Source organism: Nyctereutes procyonoides, unplaced genomic scaffold, assembly GCF_905146905.1.
Source record: "Nyctereutes procyonoides isolate TBG_1078 unplaced genomic scaffold, NYPRO_anot_genome, whole genome shotgun sequence".
In the NCBI taxonomy this organism is placed as follows: Eukaryota; Metazoa; Chordata; class Mammalia; order Carnivora; family Canidae; genus Nyctereutes; species Nyctereutes procyonoides.
Window position 1 is genome coordinate 2,776,050 of NW_026575033.1, and position 25,943 is coordinate 2,801,992.

At 34.9% G+C, this 25,943-nt stretch overlaps 1 protein-coding gene across 1 annotated transcript in view; it reads right to left on the bottom strand.

Annotated features, from left to right (window-relative positions):
* Positions 1-25,943, bottom strand: part of XPO4 (exportin 4) — a 124,218-nt gene that overhangs the window by 72,702 nt on the left and 25,573 nt on the right. The window contains exons 2-4 of the mRNA XM_055317417.1: positions 20,538-20,643; positions 14,886-15,027; positions 10,388-10,526 (exon numbers count right to left, since the gene is read on the bottom strand). Of these exons, the coding sequence (XP_055173392.1) occupies positions 10,388-10,526; positions 14,886-15,027; positions 20,538-20,643 (387 nt within the window). The remainder of the gene's footprint in view (positions 1-10,387; positions 10,527-14,885; positions 15,028-20,537; positions 20,644-25,943) is intronic.

The window sequence follows — 25,943 nt, forward strand, 5'->3', positions numbered from 1 at the left end:
AAGTAAGTAAGTAAGTAAGTAAGTAAGTAAGTAAGTAAGTATTTAAGGCCAGCTGAGATTTGAATACAGGTTTGTCTGGCTCTATGTTCTCAGGTTTATAAAGTGTATTTCCAAGCAGATGAAAAGTGAAACAGATTTTACAGCATCCAAAACATCAACCAGGTAATTCTCCAAAGTTTTTTAAATTGGAAATGAAGATTTTCCTTCTTAATGGCTCTATCCAACAGACTCCTAACATCAGCTTACTGCTTTTACTCACAGACTAGAGTCAAGGTGCCAAGGATGGAGAGGATACAAATTATTTTGGCAAGTTTCCAGGGGTTAAACAGAAATATGCACACTACCTCTAAACAACGGAAAGATTAAAGTCAAGATGATACTATTTATGCAAGCTTATACAACAGCTGAGCACAGTCATACCCACCCACCAACTGCAACATCTTTGTTCAGAAATGCTTCTGATGTTAGTACCTTGACCTTACAGATGCTTATCTTGGCAAATCTTAGCAAATATACATAAAATTAAATTCCCAAAGAATGGCATGAGTTAATATTTGCTGAAGCTGAATGATGGTTACATATATACTATATGTCTATATTTGCATATGCCTGAAACTTTCCTCTAAAAATTGTAAAAAAAAATTAAATTATTTGCCTCCTAATCTCAATTAAAATAAGCATGGCTGTATAATCAATATTTATGGGTGGTACACCAGCGCATACATTCAAGCTGTTTCTTAGACTTTGCCATACCAGGAAACCCTAACAATAGAGAATATATGCCAGTTCCCTCAGGAATCTGGGGGTATAGATCAAGCTGCCTTCATCAATGGTAAAAGTACTTTTAATATGCCTGGTTTAGTTTAAACACACACATGCACGCATGCACACTCTCAAACACGCACTCACCTTTTGTAGTTTTACTTTAAAAGAAATACACATTTCTTTTAATATAAAAATGTCCCCCCCTCCCCAAATCATTGTACAAGTTTAACTACCTTTGCATGGTCCCAAGCACATGGAGGACGAAACCTAGACTGAGAAACCAAGCACTAAAGAGAAACCTCTTACAGAGAAAATAGTCTGTTGCATACTCACCTCATTGTATACATTAACAGGATCTTAATAACTCACTAGTAGAATCCCTTCATTTTTTTTAAGTTAAGAAAATCATAGTTTAAAAAAAAAAGAAAATCATAGTTTAAAAAATAACTTTCTTTTAAAATGGTGATTAATGATCCAACAATCAAAACCTCACAGATACATTTAAATAATCCTGGGACCAACTATGAACAGAGTTTTTAACATATCTAAGCTTTAGTGGGGAAAGTAGCTATTAAATTCAAATTAATAAAATTCAAAGCAAAAAACACACAGATCTAACACAATATATTACAAGATCCTCTTATTCTGGAAACATTTTATAGCATCCCATATTTTATGTCTTTTAACCTTGGCTCCTCTTACATCCTTTCTAAATAAGACTTCAGTGAATAGAATATTATGACCTGAGAAGCTCTCACTAAACACAAATTAATCATTCTTACAAATAAACTATTATCTGTAATAGTTTTACAAAAGTAATTTACAAATTCCCACAAACTATTAGTGTCAACCTCTATTCAACACAAAATGGCATATTTTAAAACTATGAGCACATTCAAATTTTCAATAACACAACTCTAATTAATGAAACATGTACTCACAATGAAGCTTTATTTTTATGTGAAATAAACATTTCCTAAGAATACATGCATGTGTTTGAGTCAAGATAAAAAAAAAAAAAGATAAAAATCCTTCCTTAAGAAGGTGCCACATCCAGCGTGGAGCCCCACAGGAAGCCTGAACTCACCACCCTGAGACCAAGAGTCGGATGCTTAACCGACTGAGCCACCCAGGTGCCCCAAAAAGAATTTTTAGAAATAAAAGTCTCCTTTAACTCCAAACTTCATCACACAAACAAGGAGCCCTTGGGAGGATGGGATGGCTTCATGAGCAGCAATAGGGATTACCTCTCGAAAAAAGCAAACTTTCACATTATTGAAGTAAAATTCACCCATAAAGCAAAGTACATTCTTAACACATGATAATTAAGAACAAAGCACAGTCTAAAAATATAGACTGTTTTCTGAACATAAGAATATTTTGTTTTTAGTTAATTTTTTTCCTATAAAATATCTTAATCTTAGAAAAACCAGAAAGTGCAGAAAAGCACAAAGAAAACTGCCCACAATCCTACTATCCACAGGTTATTACTGTGAATATCTGCCCAGTTTTCTAATTTTTTAATACATAGGTATACATCATTTATATATCATTACTATCACTTATATGTATTGTTTTGCATTTTTTTCCACTTTATACTTATGAAATGAGACAAAGTTATTTCTTCTCAAATTATTGCTATGTGAAGAAATACATAGAAATATATTAATCACGCAGCATAGTAACAAGTATTATCAGAAACCAAATATTCCAGTATTAACCTACCTAAAACTATCAGCTTTAAAAGAACTAAAATTCAGCAAGATAGTCTCATCATTAAAAGATATCAGCTTAACTGCTCCTTAATTTGGAATCCCTGTAAGGATTTGAGATTAACATTATAAACATTCAATATACCATATCACCAGGGTTCAAAGGTACCTAATTAATAGAAATTCCTCAAGAATGATGACTAATCAATCGGAGAAGGACAAACAGTGTATGTTCTCACTCATTTGGGGAATATGAATAATAGTGAAGGGGAATATAAGGGAAGGGAGAAGAAATGTGTGGGAGATATCAGAAAGGGACACAGAACATAAAGACTTCTAACTCTGGGAAATGAACTAGGGGTGGTGGAAGGGGAGGAGGGTGGGGGGTGGGGGTGAATGGGTGACGGGCACGGAGGGGGACACTTGACGGGATGAGCACTGGGTGTTATTCTGTATGTTGGTAAATTGAACACCAATAAAAATTAATTTATAAAAAAAAAAGAATGATGACTAATTAAGCAGTGATTATACAGTAAGAGAGCAAAGCACTTCTACACATATCAACACAATATTTCTCCCTATTCACAGATCACGTATCACATTGTGGCCAGGACTCATTTCCCAACATGTTTACTCATTTCTGGTATTTGATTATCAATTAAATCTCATTAAAATCAAGTTACCTTCATAGTAGATGCAGTGCACTGTTGAAGGTAACTAAGAAAGCAAGCCAAAAGTGAAATCCTACAGGAAAAAGACAATAGCTCCTTCTCTGGACAAAGAAGAAAATGAAGGAAAAGCATCAAATCTGCCTCTGACAGATCATAAGTTTTTGTTTTTCTTACCCTTGTAGAAGGTTCCTGTCTGCTTGTTTCAGACTTTCAGGTCTCAATGGTTATCCCAAGTGTATTACCTCTTAACTCCCCCTCTACTGATCAGTACCTTCAAGTGCTGCCTCTTTGCCCTTTGTCACATAGTCAGGGCTAGATATTATTTCTGTAGTAGGCTCTGATACTTAAGAGGGCCAGAAACAAAATCTGTTGTAAATAATTGAGAGTGGTGAATTTCAACGAAATCAGATCAAAGTTAACTGATAAGTAGTATACTATAAGACTGTCATTCTAAGTTAACAGTGATTAAACCAGTATAAAATACCATTAGTACAAATCTTAGAAGTATAAGAGGTTAACATAACAATGCGTCATTTATCCAAGATCATAGAAAATTAAGTTAATATCCAAATGCAACCAGCAAACATTTTTAATGCAACTTCCTTCATGTGAATTTTTCCAAATGAATTATTTCTAAAGCAATTATTGTATGATATTGTAATAAAGTGAATACTTGGAATCTACTGAAACATATGAGGTTTTACACCCTTTGACAAAGGCACCAGAGCTCAATCTTTTTGATTTATGTTTGCTTCAGTTTTTCTCAACCATCCTTTGTTGGTGTCTATCACTCATTGCTGTTGGCAATCTGACTAGCACTAACAAGTAGCTCTAAATCAGTAATTTTTATTTGCAACACGTTAGAAACCAAATATTAAAACTATGTCCAAACTAAATTCTAAATTACTCTACAGGACTCTTACAAGTGGCTAATACAAGAATCTTATTGTTTTGACAGAGGAGTCAGAAAACCTGGGTTCTAACAGATATACCACTTCAAGTAATTGAGGGCAAATCGTTTCATCTATCCTGGCCTCAATTTTCTCATCTATAGAAAGGGTTAACAACCTTTTCTTTAATTCATAGGTCTGTCCAAATGTTCAAATTAGATAATGTGTGTAAAAGTATTATGTATATAGGGATCCCTGGGTGGCTCAGCGGTTTAGCGCCTGCCTTTGGCCCAGGGCGCGATCCTGGAGACCCGGGATTGAATCCCACGTCGGGCTCCCAGTGCATGGAGCCTGCTTCTCCCTCTATGTCTCTGCCTCTCTCTCTCTCTCTCTATCATAAATAAATAAAAATTTTTAAAAAAGTATTATGTATGTAGGTGGCAGCTTATGATCTGATAAGGTAAGATGACAACAGTATTTTTATCATTATTAACAACAACAATCTATTTTAGATTTTTTGGTCCCATTTCTTGACTATTATCTACATTCCATCAAATTAAAATCACAAGATCACTTAACAATTAAAAAAAGAAAGCTACAACTAAAGCATCATTAAAGCAATATAGCAGATGCTCAGTAAATCTTAGCTGGATTAACGAATCAACATTTACATCTGTGACTAACATCATACTAACAAAAAGCAAGTGGAAAATGCATACATGGTGTGTTCACTATTTTTTAGCAGTTGATACATTTCAAAAAGAAAATTTAAATATGTAAAACAAATAGAAAATTCAATGAGGTCTCAAGGTTATAAATGAGTTTTAATGTTTTCTTTCACTGAAGTACTAAAAACTCACAAGTTAATTCACTAACAACGTAAATAACTGCTGTCTTCACATTACAAGTCCTACAGCAGCGTTCTCATTTCTAGTGAAAGCCATTAATTTCATGATAGTGAAAAATACCCTTTGAGAGCTTGCCTTACTCACCAGCTTACTGTCCTAAGCACAAGATATTCAAACACTAACTCCAGCTGACAAAATAAAATACTCTTGCTCAGAGAGAGGATTGTCTCTTATAATAGCCTGGCTCTTACCCCAGGAGATTTATTACCAAGAATAAACTTTATGAAAGGTTGCCATACATAAAGCAGACTTCCAGCTGCTCTTCTAAGCAAACATCAATGAGACTTGTGATAAGAGAGATTAGGCTGGCTATCACATCCAGGGGCAGCACTGCTGTAGACAAGTGAATTTCTCACCCACTTCTCTCTAGCATGGCAAAGAGGAAGACAGGAGGCTTAAACGCTAAATTAAACAGCTTTAAAAGTGACTTAATATATGCCTACCACTTTCAAAGGAAATAAACATGAAACAGATGAAAAATTTAGCTTAAATGTTAATTTAAAATAAAAAATTTAGCTAATTTCCTTAGGAAGTAAAGTCTCTAGGTCTATCCCTTTCAAATTAGTAGAGTGGGTCTGATACTATTACAAACAGATGAAGTAACCACAGCAACCTTTACAACCACAGAAGGAAAACAGCCTGTCTACAAAGATATGCATGAAACAACTTATCATTTAATAATTGTACAAACACAACTATACTGAGAATACATCATGATACCTGGAAAATGGACTGTATTTAAAAAAAATACAATCTCCTTAGGAAATGCTTTATGAATTAGCTATTTTTCCATAAAACTATCTGTAAACAACTATAAGAAACTTTTTAAAAAAGATTTTATGTATTTATTCATGAGAGACACAAAGAGAGGCAGAGACATAGGTAGAGGGAGAAGCAGGCTCCCTGAAGGGAGCCAGATGTGGGACTCAATCCCAGGACTCCAGGGTCACACCCTGAGCCTAAGGCAGATGCTTAACCACTGAGCCACCCAGGAGTCCCTATAAGAAACTTTTATTTTTTAAAAGATTTTATTTATTTATTCATGAGATACAGAGAGACAGAAAGAGAGAGAGAGAGGCACAGAGACACAGGCAGAGGGAGAAGCAGGCTCCAAGCAGGGAACCCATGTGGGACTCAATTCCAGGTCTCCAGGATCATGCCCTGGGCTGAAGGCGGTGCTAAACCGCTGAGCCACCTGGGCTGCCCAACTTCTTAAAGTATTTAAAGGAAAGTCATTATGTTGGTTACCAGTATCTTTTTCTAAATACACCATTAGTTTCCACTCAAGAATAAAAGCATAAATGCTTTCTCTTTCTTCTGATTTCTATACTTAAAATCCTACTTGACAGAAAAAGAGATGACGTGTATGTCCCAAAGTTCTATAAGCAAAGGAGTGATAAACCACTAGGAAGAAAAAACACACATTTGTTGAATGCTGACTAAATGTATTGAATACTGTCTTTTCTCATCTGGGAAGCCCCAGAAATGGACATTATGATTTTTTTTTTACAAACATTATTAGTAAATCCGGTCCTAGAGATGGTAAATAATTTGTACAAGGTAGTAAGGTAGTAAATGGCAGAGCTGCGATTTAAGCCTAAATGCGAATCCAAAATCAGAATCAGTGTTCTATTACACCATATTGCCCCTAAGCTTATTTGAACATGTACTTTAGTACAAGGAGATGCACCACCAAAAAATATAAAAAGGAAGTGGGAAAGCCAGACTACATACAGTTTCTGACCAGTGAAGGTTGATGGAAGAAGTATGACGAGAAAGTTAGTAAAACTAACGTAATAATTCATGAGATCAACTCATCTATAAAAAATCATCAGTTATCTCTTCTTTTCAAATAGCTGTTAAATTTACTCTTATAAAGAAAGTTTCAGTGTTCTGATTTTATCATGCTAGTATATCCTCCCTCCCGCTGATATTCTTGTCTCTGAGATTATGAAAATCTTAAGTAAATTCTTATAGCATTCCCACAAATTCTTAACAATCTCAGAAGGAAATAAAGAGAGAAGAAAATGTTTTACTGGTCTGTAACTCATTTTTTTAGACTTGCCAAATGAGCTAGGTTCACTGCCAGGCAAGGACAAATAGGGAAGGCCACACGGTGGCAGGGTGGGTATTTAACTTGCCATATAAATGTAAGAGTACTTTTCTAGTTTAATGTTCAGTGTAGTCACCAAAGTAAATTCATCCAGCAATCGAGAAATTAATTTCTACCTCCCACTACTGACTGCCTACTACTATAAAAGTTCTTAACCCTGTTAGTAGAAATTCAACTTAAAAAAACAACAAAACTTTGTTTTGGAGTATTTCATGAGGATATTAAATTTATCCACTATTCTCAGAGTTTATATACACTGTGAATAAAGCAAAATCTTCTCTAACTAAACAGTTACATCTGTTCCAATCATTCTTAGAACATGAGTTATTTCAGTAGCTCAAAAAGATCCAAATGCCAGGTTGGATTGGGACTATACTTTTTGTGGTGGGTCAAATTACCCAACGGGAAAGAAAGAGAAGAACACAATTCCCGAGAATGTGTTCATTCCTGAGAGGCAAGGGACTCTTGATCCTGTGCCTTTGGTATCTGGAGCCAAGAAGCTACTTGTGGGAGATGAGGCCAGGCCACAGAAATTCTACCTTAATATTGAAATCCCAGCTGACATGATCGCCAAACCAACAAGGGAAAAAGCATTAGTCATAAACATAGAGATACTAGAATTACTAGTTAATATTCTAAATTTTAAATCCTGGTCAATCACAATGACCTGGACTCCTTTACTGCAGATTAGCAAATGAAAACAGTATGTCTCAAGTAGAATCTAAAATATGAAAAATAACTTGATTCAGAGCAGCAGAGGCTAGGATAACATTTTTAAGTAGCAGCCTCAGTTCCAAAACTTTTCTGTACTACTTTTTTTTTCTTTCAAATTTTTATTTAAATTCTATTTACTTAACATATAGTGCAATAATATTGGTTTCAGGAGTAGAATTCACTGATTCCTCACTTACATATAACACCCAGTGCTCATCATAAACACATGCCCTCCTTAGTACTCATCACCCACTTAGCCCATCTCCCACCCAATCTCCCTCCATCAATCCTCATTTCTCTATTGTTAAGAGTCTCTTATGGTTTGCTTCCCTCTCTTTTCTCCTCCCTTCCCATATGTTCATCTATTTTGTTTCCTAAATTACGAGTGAAATCATGTAAGTGAAACATTTCTCTGACGTATTCTGCTCAGCATAATATACTCTAGCTCCACCCATGTTGCTGCAAATGACAAGATTTCATTCTTTTTGAGGGCTGAGTAATATACCATTGTGTGTATATATATATATACACATACCACATCTTCTTAATCTATTTGTCAAACAATGGACACTTGGGCTCTTTCTATAGTTTGGCTATTGTAGACAACACTGCTATAAACATCATAGTGCAGGTACCCCTTCCCTACCACCTCTGGCTAGTTACAGTCTCCACTTGTTTTTCCTTCAAACATCAATTGACAGCCACCATTGGATTGCACACATGGCCATTAGTTGGGCAACGAATACTAACAAACACTGCATATAACAAGATTATCATTACACAACTAATGTAGGCAACTCTGAGGCATCAGCATGACAAGAGCAAAGCTCATCATCAGAAATGGAGACCATGTGTACCAACAGAGACTGTTAAAGTATAAAGATTAACCTAAGTAAAAAGCATCCCAATCATTTTTATCCAAAAATTTTAAATAGAATCTTGAGGATTATTTTCGAGAGCTTCTCACTACATAAAACAAAGCCAAAATGACTCATAAAATGCAATGATTCAAACATGCACATTTTTGAAGTTGTCAGTTTTATGTAAACAATTAAACTTTCCAATACCAAGATTAAGTGAAAACAAACATAAAATGAGACTTTTGGATTATCAAAGTCTCTAGAACTGCACTGTCCAATATGGTTGCCACAAACTATACGTAACTATTGAATTTCAATTAAGAAAAAATAAAAACTCAGTTCCTCAGTCACACCAGCCACATTTCAAATGCTCAAAGCCACACATGTCTGGTGTAGCGGCTACATATTGAAGTACAGATCCAGAACATTTGCATCAACACAGTTCTATTGGAGAGCAGTACTCTTGATCAAAAATTGTTCTATATCTATACTGTGGTGGCAGTTCATACATAACTGTCACAATTCATAGACGTGTACATCTTAAATGGATACAGTAACACAAGTAAATTATTCCTCAATAAAGCTTATAAGGAAAAAAGAGAATAGATATACGACCACTGGTGTATTCCAAAGGAAAAATAAAACATACTTCGGGTATGTAGAGGAAGTTCTAAAGTCCTGACAACTTGCTTATGCAGTCCTTTAGTTGAGACCCTGGTACATCACACTGGGGATCCAAGCCAGAGTCAGGGACAGATGGCTAAGGCAAAGAGGAGAGTATGCATCTGCCTACGATAAGAGGTTGAGGGGCAGGAGATACAAGATACTATGGAAAGTAAGGCACAATGTGTAGAGCCCTCCAGAAATGTACCTCCATCCTAATCTCAAACCATCAAATTATTAAAATCTATTCACTGAGGGGTCACTGAAGATGTAAAGTTAATTCAAAAGGAGTTGTAAGGTGCATAGCCTCACCTAGGTATCTTCCAAATGATTAAAGAAATTGGTAAAATGAAAAAAACTATCCAAAATATTTAAAGATTTAATACCTGAAAATCAGAAGAGCCAGGTATTAACAATCCCAATTCCTTCACAGTATCCTTCAGCTGGTAACAGTCAAAAGTTCTAACCAAGGATCATAGCTGATCACTAACACCAACTCCAATCCTTCTGCCTCTGACAGAATGGCTACCACCAATCACTCTCTAGGCATGACTAGTTCTCAAAAGGTAGACAGGACACTGAAAGGGGCAAAAACAGGTTCCCCATAGTAATTTGGTCAAAAACAAGGGTTCTCAAATTTCTTCAGTTAACACCTAGTGGCCAAAGTATACTTCAACCCATTAGTATAGCAACAAATAATTTTTGTTACATCACATGCCACTTTATATTTTATTCAAACATTTCTATTATCAATAGTAGTTATCAGTTTATTAAATGAGGGAAAATGCTCAATATAAAAGAAATGTTTAAGAATATTACAGTGTATTAGCTTATAGTATTTTATACAATTAAAATGATGATTATGAACACTGGCAATGTGTAAAAACAAAATCAAATGAAAAAGCAAAGTACACTATATATCTATAGTATGTAAATATAAAAAAGGACTAAAAGAAAACATGAACAAATGAAAACTGCTTGATTCTTACACTGTGTACTTGTTCTTTAATATAGATATCATTAGTGTTGTTATGTTGTCTCATACAAAATAAAAAATTTTAAATATTTATAAATACAGACAGCACACTTACCACAGTGGGATTGCCACTACTTATCAACTGGCTGACTTCATGAAAAATGCTTTTGCAGTCAATTGATTTATCTAAGGATCCTCGTTTTACAATTACTGCTACTGCTAATAGAATCTGTTCCCGAACATACTTTTGGAGGCTGTAAAACATAAAAATCATTATGAAAACCTTTACATGAATCTAATATATAAAAATACTCCCAAATTTCTCACTGCCTGAAGCAACTAAAACACCGCTTCTATCTGAGGATAGTGTAGAGCCTACTGGTTATGCACAGCTTCTAGAGTGATAAGATTCAGATTTGATTCTGCTTTCCATCATTTACTGGCTATGTGACCCTGAGCAAGAGAGTCTCAGAGCCTCAAGCTCTCTCATCTATTAAAAGGAGGTAACAGGGCTGTTACTAGGATTAAAGGTTCTTAAAACTGTACCCAGTGCATACTAAGTCCTATATAAGTGTTAGCTGATTCAGGCAGTATTCAATAGATGCAAGTCAGTTCACTAAGAGCCAGATTATGATTCTAACAATTAAAAGAAATTCTGGGGACGCCTGGGTGGCTAAGTGAGTTAAGCATCTGCCTTCAGCTCAGGTCATGATCCCAGGGTCCTGGAATCGAGCCCCACATCAGGCTCCCTGACCAGCCGGGGCGGCGGGTGGGGGGGTGTCTGCTTCTCCCTCTGCCCCTCACCCTGCTCATGCACTTGCTCTAACCAGTACTAGTATAATCTTAAATTCATTCCCTTTAATGTGAAAAGGCAACAAGCTAGCTACCCAACATATATTATGGACACATACAAATTTTTAAGACTTTAAAAATTTTCCTATCTAAATTGTGCTCCACAATGTGATGGCAGAAGCACTGATTCTAAGTGGAGGCATTCTACAAAGTCCATTAGACCACAGGACACAGATATTTAATTTTCTTTTCACAACCTTTTTTTAAAAGTAAAGGTCAGAAAACAGAACTCTGAACCTTATAATCCAGACTCTAAAATGCCACAAGGATACAACAACCATGAGCTTGGGATAAACCCCAAATTCCTCAACATGGCTTACAAGCAGTAGGACCCAGCCTAGCTTTCTTTGGACAATCCCAATTTACCCATTGTCTTACCTCGTTACTTACTAACAGTATTTTCTTTAACCCTGGAAAGTGTCTCCATTTGAACATAAATGATACACTCACTTCCAAGGCCTTCATGGTCAGACACCTGCTGCCCTCTCTAATTTCCCTCCATCCACATACACTCAAAACTACAGATACCTGACTGAGCTTCTTTCAGTTCCTGGCACAATGCCCATGCACTTCTGGGTCTCTAAATGTCTATGTCTTCTGCCAAGATTGTGATGCCACTTTCTTCAGAGAGTGCGACATTACCAAAGAGGGCTCCCCACAACACACAATAGGCATTTACTACACATTTATACAAACAAACAAGTCTATGTCAAGTCTAAAGTGAAAAATACTCCTTCAAATAGACTTGAAATATTCATTAACAAATAAATGCAGAAATTCTATTACGTGGAAAAACAGGAGCTGACCAAAGTGAATTTTTCTATTTTTTGGGAAGGGGGTAGGGGGACACACAATAATTTCAAATACACTAACTACTACTAGAAAATGTACATAAAGTTAGCTTTATTTATTTTTTAAAAGATTTATTTGATTGAGTGCATGCATATGTGGGGGCAGGGGCAGAGGGAGAGAATCTCCAGACTCCCTGCTAAGCAGGGAGCCTGACCCAGGGTTTGATCCCTCGACCCTGAAATCATGACCTGAGCCAAAACCAAGAGTCTGATGCTCAACCAACTGAGTTGCCCAGGCACCTCCATAAAGCTACTTTTTTTTTTTTCATAAACCTACTTTTAAGGAACTCCACTTGGCAAGAATTAACCTACTAGGAAAATAAATAATAATGGCTAACATTTGTTGGTGCTTATGATATGCAAGGCTTCCTATAAATTAATTTCACAAAAATTAATACATTCAATCCTCACAACTATCTTTTGAATAAAACAAATATTAACTCTAATAGTTAAGTAATAACAACAATTAAAAAAACTAATGCACGAAGAGGGTAAAAAATCTGCCCCTGCACACAGACTGACAGACGTGGAAATCACAGTCCCTTTCTCAACCACTCTGCATACTGTCAAGTGCAACTTCCATTTGACTAAGCAAATTTTATCCAATTAAGAGGAAAAAATTCTGTGGACCAAATGAGAAATATACAATACTATGAACATAAGATTCATAATATGTTATCTAAGTAGTATACCAACAATTTCCACTTGACTCAAGTCCACACTGTAGGAAATTCTATAAAATAAAATTGGCTGTGTCATGAAAAACAAAAAAGGGTAAAATTATTCTAGATTAAAAGAGACATAACTAAATACGACACATAATCTGTGGTTAAATCCTGGATCAAACAACCTATAAAGGAGGAAAGAATATTAATAACATTACTCAAACAACTAGGGAAATGAAAATACAGAATGAGAATTAGATTACATTTCTGCTGCATACTTTCAGGTGGTTCGGGGAGAAATGCACATAGATTAGAGAAATCAAATGTGACAAGTGTTAACTAAGCTCCTACTAGGAAAAAAGTATGTGTATGTTCACTGTACTCTTCTTTCAAATTTGCTGAAAGTTTTTTACAGAGTTTGGGAGAAAATATATAAGTGAACTATTTCAGTGTAGAACTCTATAATCAGCTCTAAAGTAGCTTCTGAAATAATGAAAATTATTTAAGAATGAGACTATTTTGGAAAATACAAGAGATCACACCCACGCACATATACAAACACAATCAAAATCTACCACACATTTAAGTTTACCGAACTCTCCACAGTTCAGTGGTTCCAATATGGGGAAGGTGGGGGTTCAATGAGCAGCTCCAGGCAAGCCAGTATCACATCACACCCAAATGGCCTCATCAAACAACAAATTCAAATTTAAATAAAGAAGAAAACCAGCATGAAGAAGAGAAAGATTTGAAATCCGATCAATTTTTCCTTATTCTATTAAAACTGGAAAAAACAGTTTTTTTGGTTTCCAAGCCAAACCTTCCCTTTACCTACATCTGTATCCACTCACCTACAGAAAACGTTACCCATTACACCTGTAATGTTTATAGGCTAGGTATATCTTGCCTTTTTTCTCTCATGCATTCTTCTATACGTAAAGCAACTAGCGCTAAACTGTGTGCTAAATTCATGTCAGTAATTATTATTAAACATTATGAACTCAGAGAATGTTAGTGAATAATCAGTAGGAACAAGGTATGCTTTAGTTTTAAAGCTTTATGCATGTTTAATGCCATTCAACACATTCCTAATTATTAGCCTTTCTGATTACATAACGTTTTCTTCGTTGAATTTGGAAATTAACATCTACGCAAAAAGTATTCAATTGTCCAACTGCACAAATGGCATACACACAATGTGCACTGCCTCTTCCTAAAAGAAGACTTGGTATCTGGGGGACTTAAAAAAAAAAGGTAAGTAATAAATGAATTTCTTTTTCTTTCCTTTTTTTTTTTTTTTAAAGTAGGCTCCATGTCCGGCATGGACCCCAAGGCAGGGCTTAAACTCATGACTCTGAGATCAAGACCTGAGCTGAAATCAAGTCAGACGCTTAACCTGAGCCACCCAGCCATCCCAGCAAATGAATTTCTCCCCAAAGTTCTGTGACTGACAATTTTCCTCATATTAAAAAAATATATAAGCAATGAATGTACAAATCTCATAAAATGTTCAAATAATAGAATGGTATAACACAAAAAGGAAACTTCCTTTTACCCTATTTCTGAAAACTGATCCAAAAAAAAAAATAAAAATAAAAAAATAAAAAAATATAAAAAAAAAGAAAACTGATCCATTTTCCAAAAGACACTACTAAAAGAATTTGGTGCTTTCTCTTCTACAACCTTATTAATGTACATTTCTGTGTGTGTGTGTGTATAAATACATACACCAGTTTACTTGATTTTATATATATATATATGTATATATATATATATATATATACAACCAAGTGATGCATATATATATATATAGAACCAAGTGATATGAACCAAGTGATAACAAACCAAACACTTGGTTTGTTAATGGTACTTAGATTTCCCTCTTCACCTGTCATAGGATACTCACCTATGTCTTATAATACATACCAAGTACCAAAAGAAGAAGTACAAAGGATTTTCTCTGGAGTCCAAGATCAACTTTTATTTATAACCAAAATCTTTGGAACTAAACCAACACAAAAAACCCTAACATCCAGAATAATCTTTTCAAAGAAACAAGACATAGTTCCATAAGCTTAAATAGTTTATTAAGTACCAAAAGCAACCCACAACCATGTGTGTGTGTTTTTAAAATAGAAGCCCCAAGCAGAGCTTAACCATAAACATATATCATTACAATAAAGAAAAAAAAGTTTAAAAAAAGCACAGCAAAAGTATTTTAGCAGTATCTCCACCACATACTTACTTAGGCCTTTGTAAGACATAGGTTAAAAGGAATGTTCGCAGTGACTCGATGCTACCTTTTTCCAAGAGAATCCACTCTCGGACAACTGCTTCCATTATGGCTGTGGCAGCTTGAAAGAGGACATAGTCCACTTTACTTGTTTCTGAAGAGAAAATTAGAAATTTTCTTTAAACAGTGGTTCATCTTCCTTTGAACTTTCTGCATTTATTAATTTAAAAACAGAACTTTTCAGACAAGGAATAAGATGGTTACCTGTTCTTTTTTTAATCCAGTGACCTTGCTCTAGCACCACAAAGAGGTTAGTTCCTCTCAGAAGACACCCAGGCAGGTGGCAGCTAATCACCGATCACAATTTTCACAAACTTTCCTCACCTCTCTTCAACTGTTACTTCCAAAGCATGAAGAACTAAAAAATAACACAGCTTTAAAAAAAATAAAAATAAAAATATAAAGCAATCATAAAATTTCCTAAGAGATTCTCACCCTGTGCAAAATAGAGCTTCATATCTACAAAATATCTGAAACTAGTCTTTGAACATTACTATTTGGGATGAGCCATGCTGTTAAAATATTTGTTAAGTGATTAAGCTTTCAGCAGGATGGCCCATCTCCAATAGCAAGTTCAGAAATAAACACGATCACTTTCTGGTTACATTTCTCAAAATGTTAAAAAAAAAATTAAGTCACATTTACACAAGGTGAGAAGTTCTTGTGAATTTTCTGATTGCAATACTGATCAAACTGAGTCAAATTCCAAAGCTACACTTAGAAAAACCCAGCCTAGCAAATTATAGTTTCTGAACTAAAAACTGAATCAGGAGGGAAAGAAAACATAGAAAATTAACATATGTAAGAAATATTTTAATTTTCTATTTTTTCTTTCATTCACCAGTACCACTACAATCGGTTTCCAAACAGCATTATCAAAAGGGAGAAACAGTCAAAATGAAGTCAAGAAAAAGTAGAAATTTTCTGAAGTTCTAAAAAATAACCATCACATGAAATCCATGAAAAAGTCTATGATTAGATTGCAGGTTATTTGCCAGATCACTAGACATGAGTATCTGAAAGCCATGAGAAATTAACTCGAGGCATAGAATGGCACCTTCAAGAATTTATCAGAAGAGCATGAAGATATAGTCAGGCACATCATTTTCTCTCCTACTCAAACTTAGGTCATTTAAAAATCTTGTAAGTGATCTTGACACAATAAGTTATAAAAACGCATGAGAAAAGGTATACCCTACTAAATTCCAATCAATTTAGACTACTACATATGAGTTTTGAACATATGAAAACTAGTAGGGGGAGGAACCAATTCGGACTTTTTTTTTTTAAGTTTGATTATTCCATGCTATTTTAACATGAATCCTAATTAAGATGATAATCAGAACTCACAAAAATTTAGAAACCTTAAAATATTGTCAATAAATAAAGCAACAGCTTCCAAAAATGTAAACCTATTATAAAAAGATGTGTTTAAAGTTCCACGAGGGGGGGGGTGTTTTATTCAAAGAGGATTTGAAACAGAAACTAGCTGTATCTATTTAGATCGCTTAAGGAGAAATATGGTACTGCTTCATAAAAGTAATTCAAGTAATCTTACTATAAACCTCTTCTTGAAAATAAATGACTGATGGCCTAATTTCATTTTCTATTGAAATAATAAAAATTTTAGGGACAAGAAACCTAAAATCCTTAACTATGGGTTTTAACAAAGAAGCAAAATCTTAGGGACTCACAAAATTTTGGAAATACAATTCCAAAGATAATCTAATTCATTTCCTGCATTTTACAGGTGAAGAAAGTATTGATGCACCAAGAGATTAAGAGAAGAAATTCAAGGTCACATGGCTGATAAATGTTCGTTGAGCAACACTAACCCGCCCCTAAGAGCATATGCCAATGAAGAGAAGACCAAGCAAGCACCTTCTTGTTTTCATAAGCAATGAAACATGCTTATTTCTAACTGTGCTTATATCCAACCCATTCTTCCTGCCTTCTCCTCCTTTTTGCAAGGAATGGAGGAGGAAATAACTGCAGAAGGCAAGTGACTTTCAAAAGTTTCCAAGATGGGCAGCCTGGGTGGCTCAGCGGTTTAGTGCTGCTTTCAGCCCAGGACACGATCCTGGAGACCTGGGATCAGAGTCTCACGTTGGGATCCCTGCATGGAGCCTGCTTCTCCCTCTGCCGGTCTCTGCCCCCACCCCTCTCTGTCTCTCACGAATAAATAAAATCTTAAAAAAAAAAAAAGTTTCCAAGATAACTCCTTCTTAAATAGCTGTTTGATATTAAATAGGCATATCTAAATTACTACTCCCATAAGAAGCTTACTCTAAGAATGGAGGAATCTGAAAAAAAGAAAAGCCAAATTCCAAATTTAAAAGGAGGAATTTTCCTAGCCTAATGAATTATACTTTCTCATAAAATTTATGAGTAGCTTTCATAAACTGCACTTACACATAATATAAATGTACAAATATGTAATATAAATGTTCCATATCCTATATGGAACTCTTGAAGCTACTAGCAAGATCAGACTTCACATGGACAAACAAGCCTTATTCTTGCTCTCCGCTCTAAAGATGCTCAAAATTGCAAGGTCTTCATGAGGAAATCACAACTTACCTAGAATTTCTGATACTTTTAGGGTGATTCTCCACTGACCACGACACTGTCTAGATAACAAACTATTTTAGGCCACTTTAGCAGTAAGCTTTCACTTCCTACCATAGTAAACTCTCTTTAATAATAATTATGTAAATAAAATTCATTTCTATAATGTCAGCCATCTGACACTACATAGAGCCATGAAGACAAAAGTTAAAGTGAAGTATATAATGAGAGGCAGAGCACTACATTCTGTTCAAAAAATATTTTCAAAAGAAAACTAAAACTATAGTAATCGAGTCCCAGATGTTCAGCTACTACATACAATCACCTCTCTGCTTAAAGACTTCTGTCCAAAGCGTAAGCAACAGAAGCTCCAGAGTCTGCTTAATAATACATAGGCACACCAATCAAGAAAAGTCTCAGGTTTCATTTTGTTTTGTTTCAACCATTTCTGAGATAAGAAATTAAAGAAATTCATTTCCCCCCTGAAAAAAAGATAGAAGAATGCTACAAAGTTAGCTCCGGAAGTATGGAACCAATCTCTCACTGGCTGGGTGTAGCACTTTAACAAGAACAGAACTCACAGGATTTGTGAATGCATATTTGACCAGACCAAACTAGCAAATTCCTAAGTGCCAAAGACTTCTGAAGTGAAGAAGTCTAAAAGTACTCTTCTGATAAAATGCACAGGCATGCAACATGCACACGCACATGCGCGTGCGTGCACACACACACAGAGAAGAGTGGAAAAGTAAACCTAGAATAAAAATAAAATAAGAAGAAGAGAAAGAAATGAGGAAAAACAAGAAACATAATAAAACTTAAGACAGAAGTGGGAAGGAAGAATTTTAAGAGGCCAGAAAAGGGAAGCATCAAAAGAACGTCTCCCCTTTACTAGAATATATCACCCATTGTATAAAAATGACATATTAACGCTAAATAAGAATGTGAAAATTCTGAACTGCGATTGACTGCCACTTGTATGAGAAGTCTTCTTAGAGGAATTAACCCTTCTGTGCTGGTGGCAACTGAGTAAGGAGCTGAAAGATTTTCTGTGAAGTTTAGATGTAAACATTAATGTAACACAGGGCTTTGCAGTACATTAATGATTAGATTATGCTTATTATACATGCACTCAACCTTTTAAATAGTTAATGTCTCAAGCACAGTGGGAACTAGCAATACTATTCTCTAGAAATTTTTATCAGGAAAGCAAAGGTATACCAAAACAAGCTCAAATCATAACAAAGCAATAGTACTTCATAAAATATACAAACTCTAAAAAGGAAAGAGTCGTATAAACAAATACACTCTAAAAAAAAAATACTTACAAACTTAGATCAACTATTTCCCAACTAATACAGAATGATAACTGGATTATCATAGAAAGTCAGATGAAAATGATGGAATCCTAATTAATGTAGTTAAGGCATATGCCATAAAAATCAGACTCAAATTACTTTAGGTGAATAGTTTAATACAATGGTTTTCTAAATCTAATTTCTAAATGCTGAATAATTTCAAGGATGTAAAGATGAAGGCTCCCTTAAATTCTTGATTGTGATCTTTAGTTTTGCTTCTTGTAATTTAACATTGAATCGAATATTCCCCACAGGCATACGGTAACAAATTTTCTTGGCGCCAGAAACAAATTCACCCAAAGTATAAAAACTGACCATTAAAAAAAGAAGAAAAAAAAAGATCAAAACTGCCTCACTTAGAAATCCAAAGGTGGTTATTAAAACTATTCCTCTAATGACAAGATCTAACTCCTGAATGAGACAGAGCCACCTTCACCACCACTGCTAGTTCCTTGCAAATAGAGAACAGAACATTTTTCTAAGGTTGTCATATTTTTAAAATGTCTTTTGAAATCAGGCAATGGGGTCACTTATGTTACTGTTTAGAAGGTGGTTTTAAATGTTACTACATTTGTGCCTCATAACAGCTTAAAGCAACCAAGTCCATTAAGGAAAATGGTCCCAATGTTGCCGTCTTACAGATGAAAAAAAGGCTAAGTGACATCCTCAAGTTGTTACCATGCAACAGGCATCACTGGTGCACAGATCTCACAGTACCCACAGCAGGGCTCTTTTTACTCCAATCTAACAACTCATTTATAATTCCTTATATGAAAAGCACTTTTAACATAATGCTAATTATAGGCTATTTCAATCTGGAAACCAGAGTGCTAGTGGCTAACAGTTAAGTCTCACAAAAAGCACAAGAATAAAAGATCAGATATTTTAGTTCTTAATACACAACTAATCAATTTTATGGTGAAGGATAACTCAGAGTATATTGGTTACGAAAAATGGCTCCAATAAGTAGAGCCAACAATAATTAAGTTATAAAATAACAATAACCAATAAAATCTCTGATTATTGAAAAATATGTTAAGAGGCAGAAGACTGTATCTCTTAGAAAATACCATTTTTGGACAAGAATTGTAACTTTTGCAATTATTTTTAAGGGAAAGAGCATTTCTGTACATATGCCAGCTAAGAGGTAGTAATAAAACGTTTTTACAATAGTAAAAATTAACACTTTGTTTTAAAATATACAGTGATAATCTACACAGAACTAATATTTGCTAAGCAAGTGGAGCACAACTACATGGTTAAAAATTTTTTTCAGAAAAAAAGCTAAAAGAAAAACTTGAAACATCCAAAAATAATCATAATTTTAAAACACTAGGATATGATATATGACAGTATATTTGCTATGGTAAGTGAAAGGACTCTTGAAAACAACTGAAAAGTATATTAGATTTTCCCCCCACCATTAACAGCCTTCATGTTATGGTCAGTATTAAAACAAATTATTGAATACTGTATTTAGGGGAAGAAAATTCTAAGGAAAAACAAAGTTCTCTGTCTGGCTTTATGGAATATCTTTAAAGCCACTTGAATAGTGATTATTAATGGAAAGTTATAACTATACGAACCTGCTTGTTTTAAAAGGAATTTAAAATATCTTAACATTCAAGATAGAAATGAGATTTGATTCTGCAAAAATATTTTTGAAGTGAATACTTACCCAAAATATGCTTGCAAACTGCAAATGGTGATTTTGATTTCCTAAATGATAAGAATATGTGTTCTGCATGCTGGCGTTGTTCATTATTAACCATGGAAGGTGGTGCCTTGAGAGTTTAAAAAAACAAAAGCAAAACAAAACAAAAAAACAAAGTACACTTGTTTAATAAAAAAGCTTGAACAATAGCAAACCTTTAACCCACAACAAAAGAAAATACTTTCACTTTTGGGGGGTAATGGGAGGACAAATTCCTGCTTATTATTTTAAAGAAACTATAAAGCATAAAAAACTATAAAGTATAAAACTTCATAATAAATATTTAAAATATGGTTTCAGGGTAATGGAAGAAATTCCTGGCAAACTCTGGGTGAGAATCCTTTAAAGTTGCTACATTTTAGAAGATAGATACTTACCTAAAATTTTCCTTATCTTTTAAACATAGCTAACTTATTGCTTTTTATTCCAAAATATATTACTTCACCTAACTTGACAAAGTTCAAATAATCTCTAAATTCTTCAGCACTGGTGAAACCAAATCCAAAGTCACTAAAAATTGATTTCTAACAGCAATCCTTTAAAATAAAAGTTTTATCAGATAATTTTACCTCAAGTTTTCTAAAATCACCATTAAACCAGAAATAATAGGGACCTGTAAAGTTTGAAATTTACAAAACTCCTATCTGAATAATAAATTAATCAGCAGAAAAGCCAGACTTCTGGCTTAACAAAAACAACTTCTATATATATAGTCTGCCAGGTTTTTAAATTCCATTTTGTTCTAACACTCTTTCCTCTAATGATACTCTTCTGAACCTAAAACATACCCACCTAAAATACATTCTCATTATACGGCTTGGTAATCTTTGACTTACACTTTGATGGTCTGGCCTAAAGGAATTCTTATAATTAGTTAAAACCAGTTCAGATGCTACTCCTTATGATACAGCACCCTCTACAGCTCTCTAGATCAAAATGAAAGTATTTTCATTAAAGAATTGTATTGGGATGCCTGGGTGGCTCTGTGGTTGAGCGTCTGTCTGCCTTCGGCTCAGGGGGTGATCCTGGGGCCCAGGATCAGGGTCCAGGATCAAGTTCTACATCAGGCTCCTTGTGGGTAGCCTGTTTCTCCCTCTGCCTATGTCTCTGCCTCTCTCTATCTCTCATGAATAAATAAAATCTTTAAAAAAAAGAACTGTATTAAATTCTTTAACATGTCTTTTGAAAAAGGCTTTATTAATAAAATACTCTGAACAGCTAACTGCAGAGTACAAATATTTTTGTCCTTCCATTTGCAAATTCTTCATTCTTACTATTTTAATTCAACAAGCTTGTGTTTTTGTAAGATATTTCATCATTAATATCTGCTGACTATACCCCAAAAACACAGCATATTAATAAATACTACAACATGTCCTACTGCTATGAATACAAATCAACTATAGACTACCCCAGTAATTCTGATTTAAACATTCTTTCTTAAAAAAAATAAAATAAACATTCTTTCTTATCATCATCCCAGTACACATACATAATTTTGCAAATAATTAATTATGCCAGTTATTCTACAAAAATAGTTCCTAAAGCTAAAAATCTTTGGATACTCTGATATCCATCCACATGCTTAATAAAGTACTGGTCTCAATATAACTTTAATATGACAGAATGCTATTTCATTTATAAAATATCAGATTTCCTAAGTAATGAAGTATAATCTAAAAGTAGGTTTATCTTACCCACCTGGTTGAACATTTATCATACAAACAATAAAACCATTAATTGATTCATTAAATGACAATATGGTATTCACTTTAGTTTCCCAAAACCAAAACTCCTAAATCATTTTGAAAATGGCTTGGCAATGGTTTCCACATAGCAAATTATGAGCATCGATGAGTCCTGAGAAGCTCTTTTGTTAAAAACAAAAGAAAAAAACAAAGAAAACAATCCCAAACAGATTCCCAGTCCCCAAAGGTTTAGCAGGCTGGGACCCTAACCAAAAATATGCAATTTTCTCTTAAAAGTTCCTAGGTATTATGATCTATAGAACCTCCACCTGTCAAACTCCTTCCTCTCAGGAACTAAGAACTCATCCTTCAAATTCTGCTTCAGTCTCTCCTTCATCAGCCTTTCCTGACCTTTCCCTAGTCAGCCTGAACACAAATGATGTCTCCATCTCACCACCTTGTAGGATGCACTATGTATGTATCTCTACTATTCAATTTACCATAATGTACTGCAAGTATCTGCTTGCCCCTTCTCTCCTTTTCTCACTTTTCTGACACCAGGAACTTTCTTTTACTCATCTCTAAATTCCTAGAGCCTTGCACATACCAAAAGGAGAGGCAGCACAACAATAACATTTATTGAGTACTTAGCACTGCAAGGCATTATTTTCAACTAATGGACAGGCATGCAGATATATAATCTCACATTAATCCTATTAACAACCTTATGAGGTAGAAACTAATAGTATCCCCATTTTACAGATGAAGAAACTGAGGAATGGAATAATCAATTTGCTCAAGGTTAAGTAGGAAGCAGAGGTGGAAACTGACTCAAGGGCTCTAACAGAAACTACACTCAGATGTCTCAGTACCATGTAAGACTTATGCTTAAAACTTTGGGGTAGAAAGAATAAATTCCCCTAAAAGTCTTCCTCTAGCACCCCATACAGACATTAGGGTAAAGTTTGTAAGGTTTCAGTAAAGAAGTAATAATAGTAAAAGAGTTTTTTGCACTGTCTGTTCTTTCATTATAAACAATAGTAAAAGCTTTAAAACAGCTCACACTTCAGAGGTAGAGTCAAATGCATCAGAAGAGCCTGAAGAAATAGTAGATGGTAGCAGAGTATGGTGATGTTAAGAGAGGAAAACACAGGTGAGCGATCCCGGGTATCCTCAGGAAAACAAAGGCATGGTCAGGGGAAAATTGAGAGGTATTTCTAAGGAGTCACATGAGCAGGAAACCTGAAGCTCTCAAATCCCTAACTCAATATACTGGTGTTTCTGGACCAGCCTGCACCATTCCACTAGCCTACCAAGGCCACCTTCAATTTACAAAACATCCAGAGGAAATACCATTGGTAGCAGAGAGCTAGAGGCATCTGAAGCTAGAACTTGAAACAAACACACTAATAAATGGACTACATGACATATTTAATATGAGGGGCTTAGGGGAGGGGGTCGGGAGAACCAAAGTGCCTAAATAATTTCTATTCAAGAAGTATTTACTGAGGACTGACTATACTTCAAGCACAATGCCAGAAGCTAATATAAAAGTACAGAAAATCTTTCCCACCCTCACAGAGTTCTGAGTCTCAGAAAAGACAGACAGTAATCAAATAATCACATGAATAATTATGACAGTCTATGATTTCTGCCACTAACTGCATTCTGGTCTGGTCTCTCTGTCGTCATGCTAAACCTGTCCTCGAAAAGTCAGAAATCCCACTTGCTAAATCCTATGAGGCCTTTAGACTCTTTCCCTTGGCAGTTATAATAACTTTTATTAAGGTTAACAACAATAGCACCAATTAATCCTCACACGGACTGCTAAATTACATACTCTCTCATTTAATCACAGCAACATCCTTGTACGAATTATTTCCTCTTTTTTAAATATGGAGAAACTTAGGTTCACAGATCATCACATGTCCAAGATCGTAAAAAGTATCACAACCAAAATTGCATATTAAGTCTGTGTGACATCAAAGCCCATGACCTGACTCTTTTTGTACTAATGAGGAAACACAGTTGAGTAGACTAATTTCTGTCAGATGGCTAATAGAGAAATCCAAATAATATTTTTGGCTTACTATAAGTATAATTATTTACAGGATAAATAAATCAGAAAAAAAGGTATCAAAGTCGCATTGAAAACATCAGGCAGATGTTTCTGCCTAACTTACAGATAGAAAACAAGCTACAAAAGTAGAAAACAAAACTGAAGTCATGCCACAGAGCTGACAGAATTTTTTTAGCTGTAACTGCTCTCTCATTTTTTAGAGAGAGCATGGCTTAACTTTCAAATTAGAAAATCACAGGTATACTACCTAAAAACACATTTACTGGTAGTTTTTGATTCATTCATTGAAGACTTTGTTAAGAATTTGCTCAATTTTTAGTTTTCTCTCTATAATCTTTCGTTAAACTTTTGGAACTTATCATTGCTCCTACCTAAATTAAAATTAAATTTAAAACTTTTAAACTTTTGGAACTTATAATTGCTCCTACATAAATTAAATTTAAATCCATAACACATGATGATATACTTTATTACTAAATTTAAATGTATTATACCAATATTTCATAGCATTCCACAGAGTAAATTCCAGATACTGGACCTTTCCGCTAAACAAATTGAGAGATGAGCCCTAATTAATCTCTTGTGATTTCCTAGGATATTCCCAAAATTTGTTCTTCCAAGTCTGTTTTTCTCTCAAGCTTCTCATATCACGATACCCATCACTCCAATCTCTCAGAAAATGACCTTATTTTTACTTTCCCAAAGTGAAAGCTCCCTGTATGATTAGCTCCTTTATGTAGCTTCCTTTTCAAAAAGAATATTCTCCAATCACCTTCTCCCAATTTCTTAACAAAATATTCCCTCCCCCTCAACTTTCGCTGAAATCTAAATCCTCCTCCCATACCTGTCCCACTGGCTCTCTGCTCACATCCACCTCATTTCCTCCCACATCTCTTTTCACTCTATCTTAAAGTTATACTTAGCAATGGCACACTGCATTCTGCTTACTAAAAGGTTTACCCTACCTTAAAAATCCCTTTAAAACAACCAGTCTCCTATAATTAAAAGAATAGGATACTGAATCAAAATGACCAGGTTTCGGATCCCTGGGTGGCGCAGCGGTTTGGCGCCTGCCTTTGGCCCAGGGCGCGATCCTGGAGACCCGGGATCGAATCCCACATCAGGCTCCTGGTGCATGGAGCCTGCTTCTCCCTCTGCCTGTGTCTCTGCCTCTCTCTCTCTCTCTGTGACTATCATAAATTAAAAAAAAAAAAAAATGACCAGGTTTCTAATCCCACCTGTGTAGCACATGAGTTGGAAAACTTCTATACAAGGATATCTCCAAGCAAGTCAGTGTTCCCATCTAATGATGCTAATGAATACGTCTCATAATTGGTAAGAGAACTGCAGTTAAAAATACACATATGGGTCTCCCCAAATTAACTTACAATAATTAATACAATTCCAATTTAAATCCCAATGAACCCTATGGTTCATCTCAGAATATGACAAGGTGATCCCACGACATGTAAGAAAAAGGCCAAAAAGAGTAAAATCAGGAAAAAAGGATCTTGAGAGCATTATGCTAAGTGAAATAAGTGAGACAGAGAAAGATATTCACTTATAGAGAAAGATCTCATGTATATGTGGAATCTAACAAAA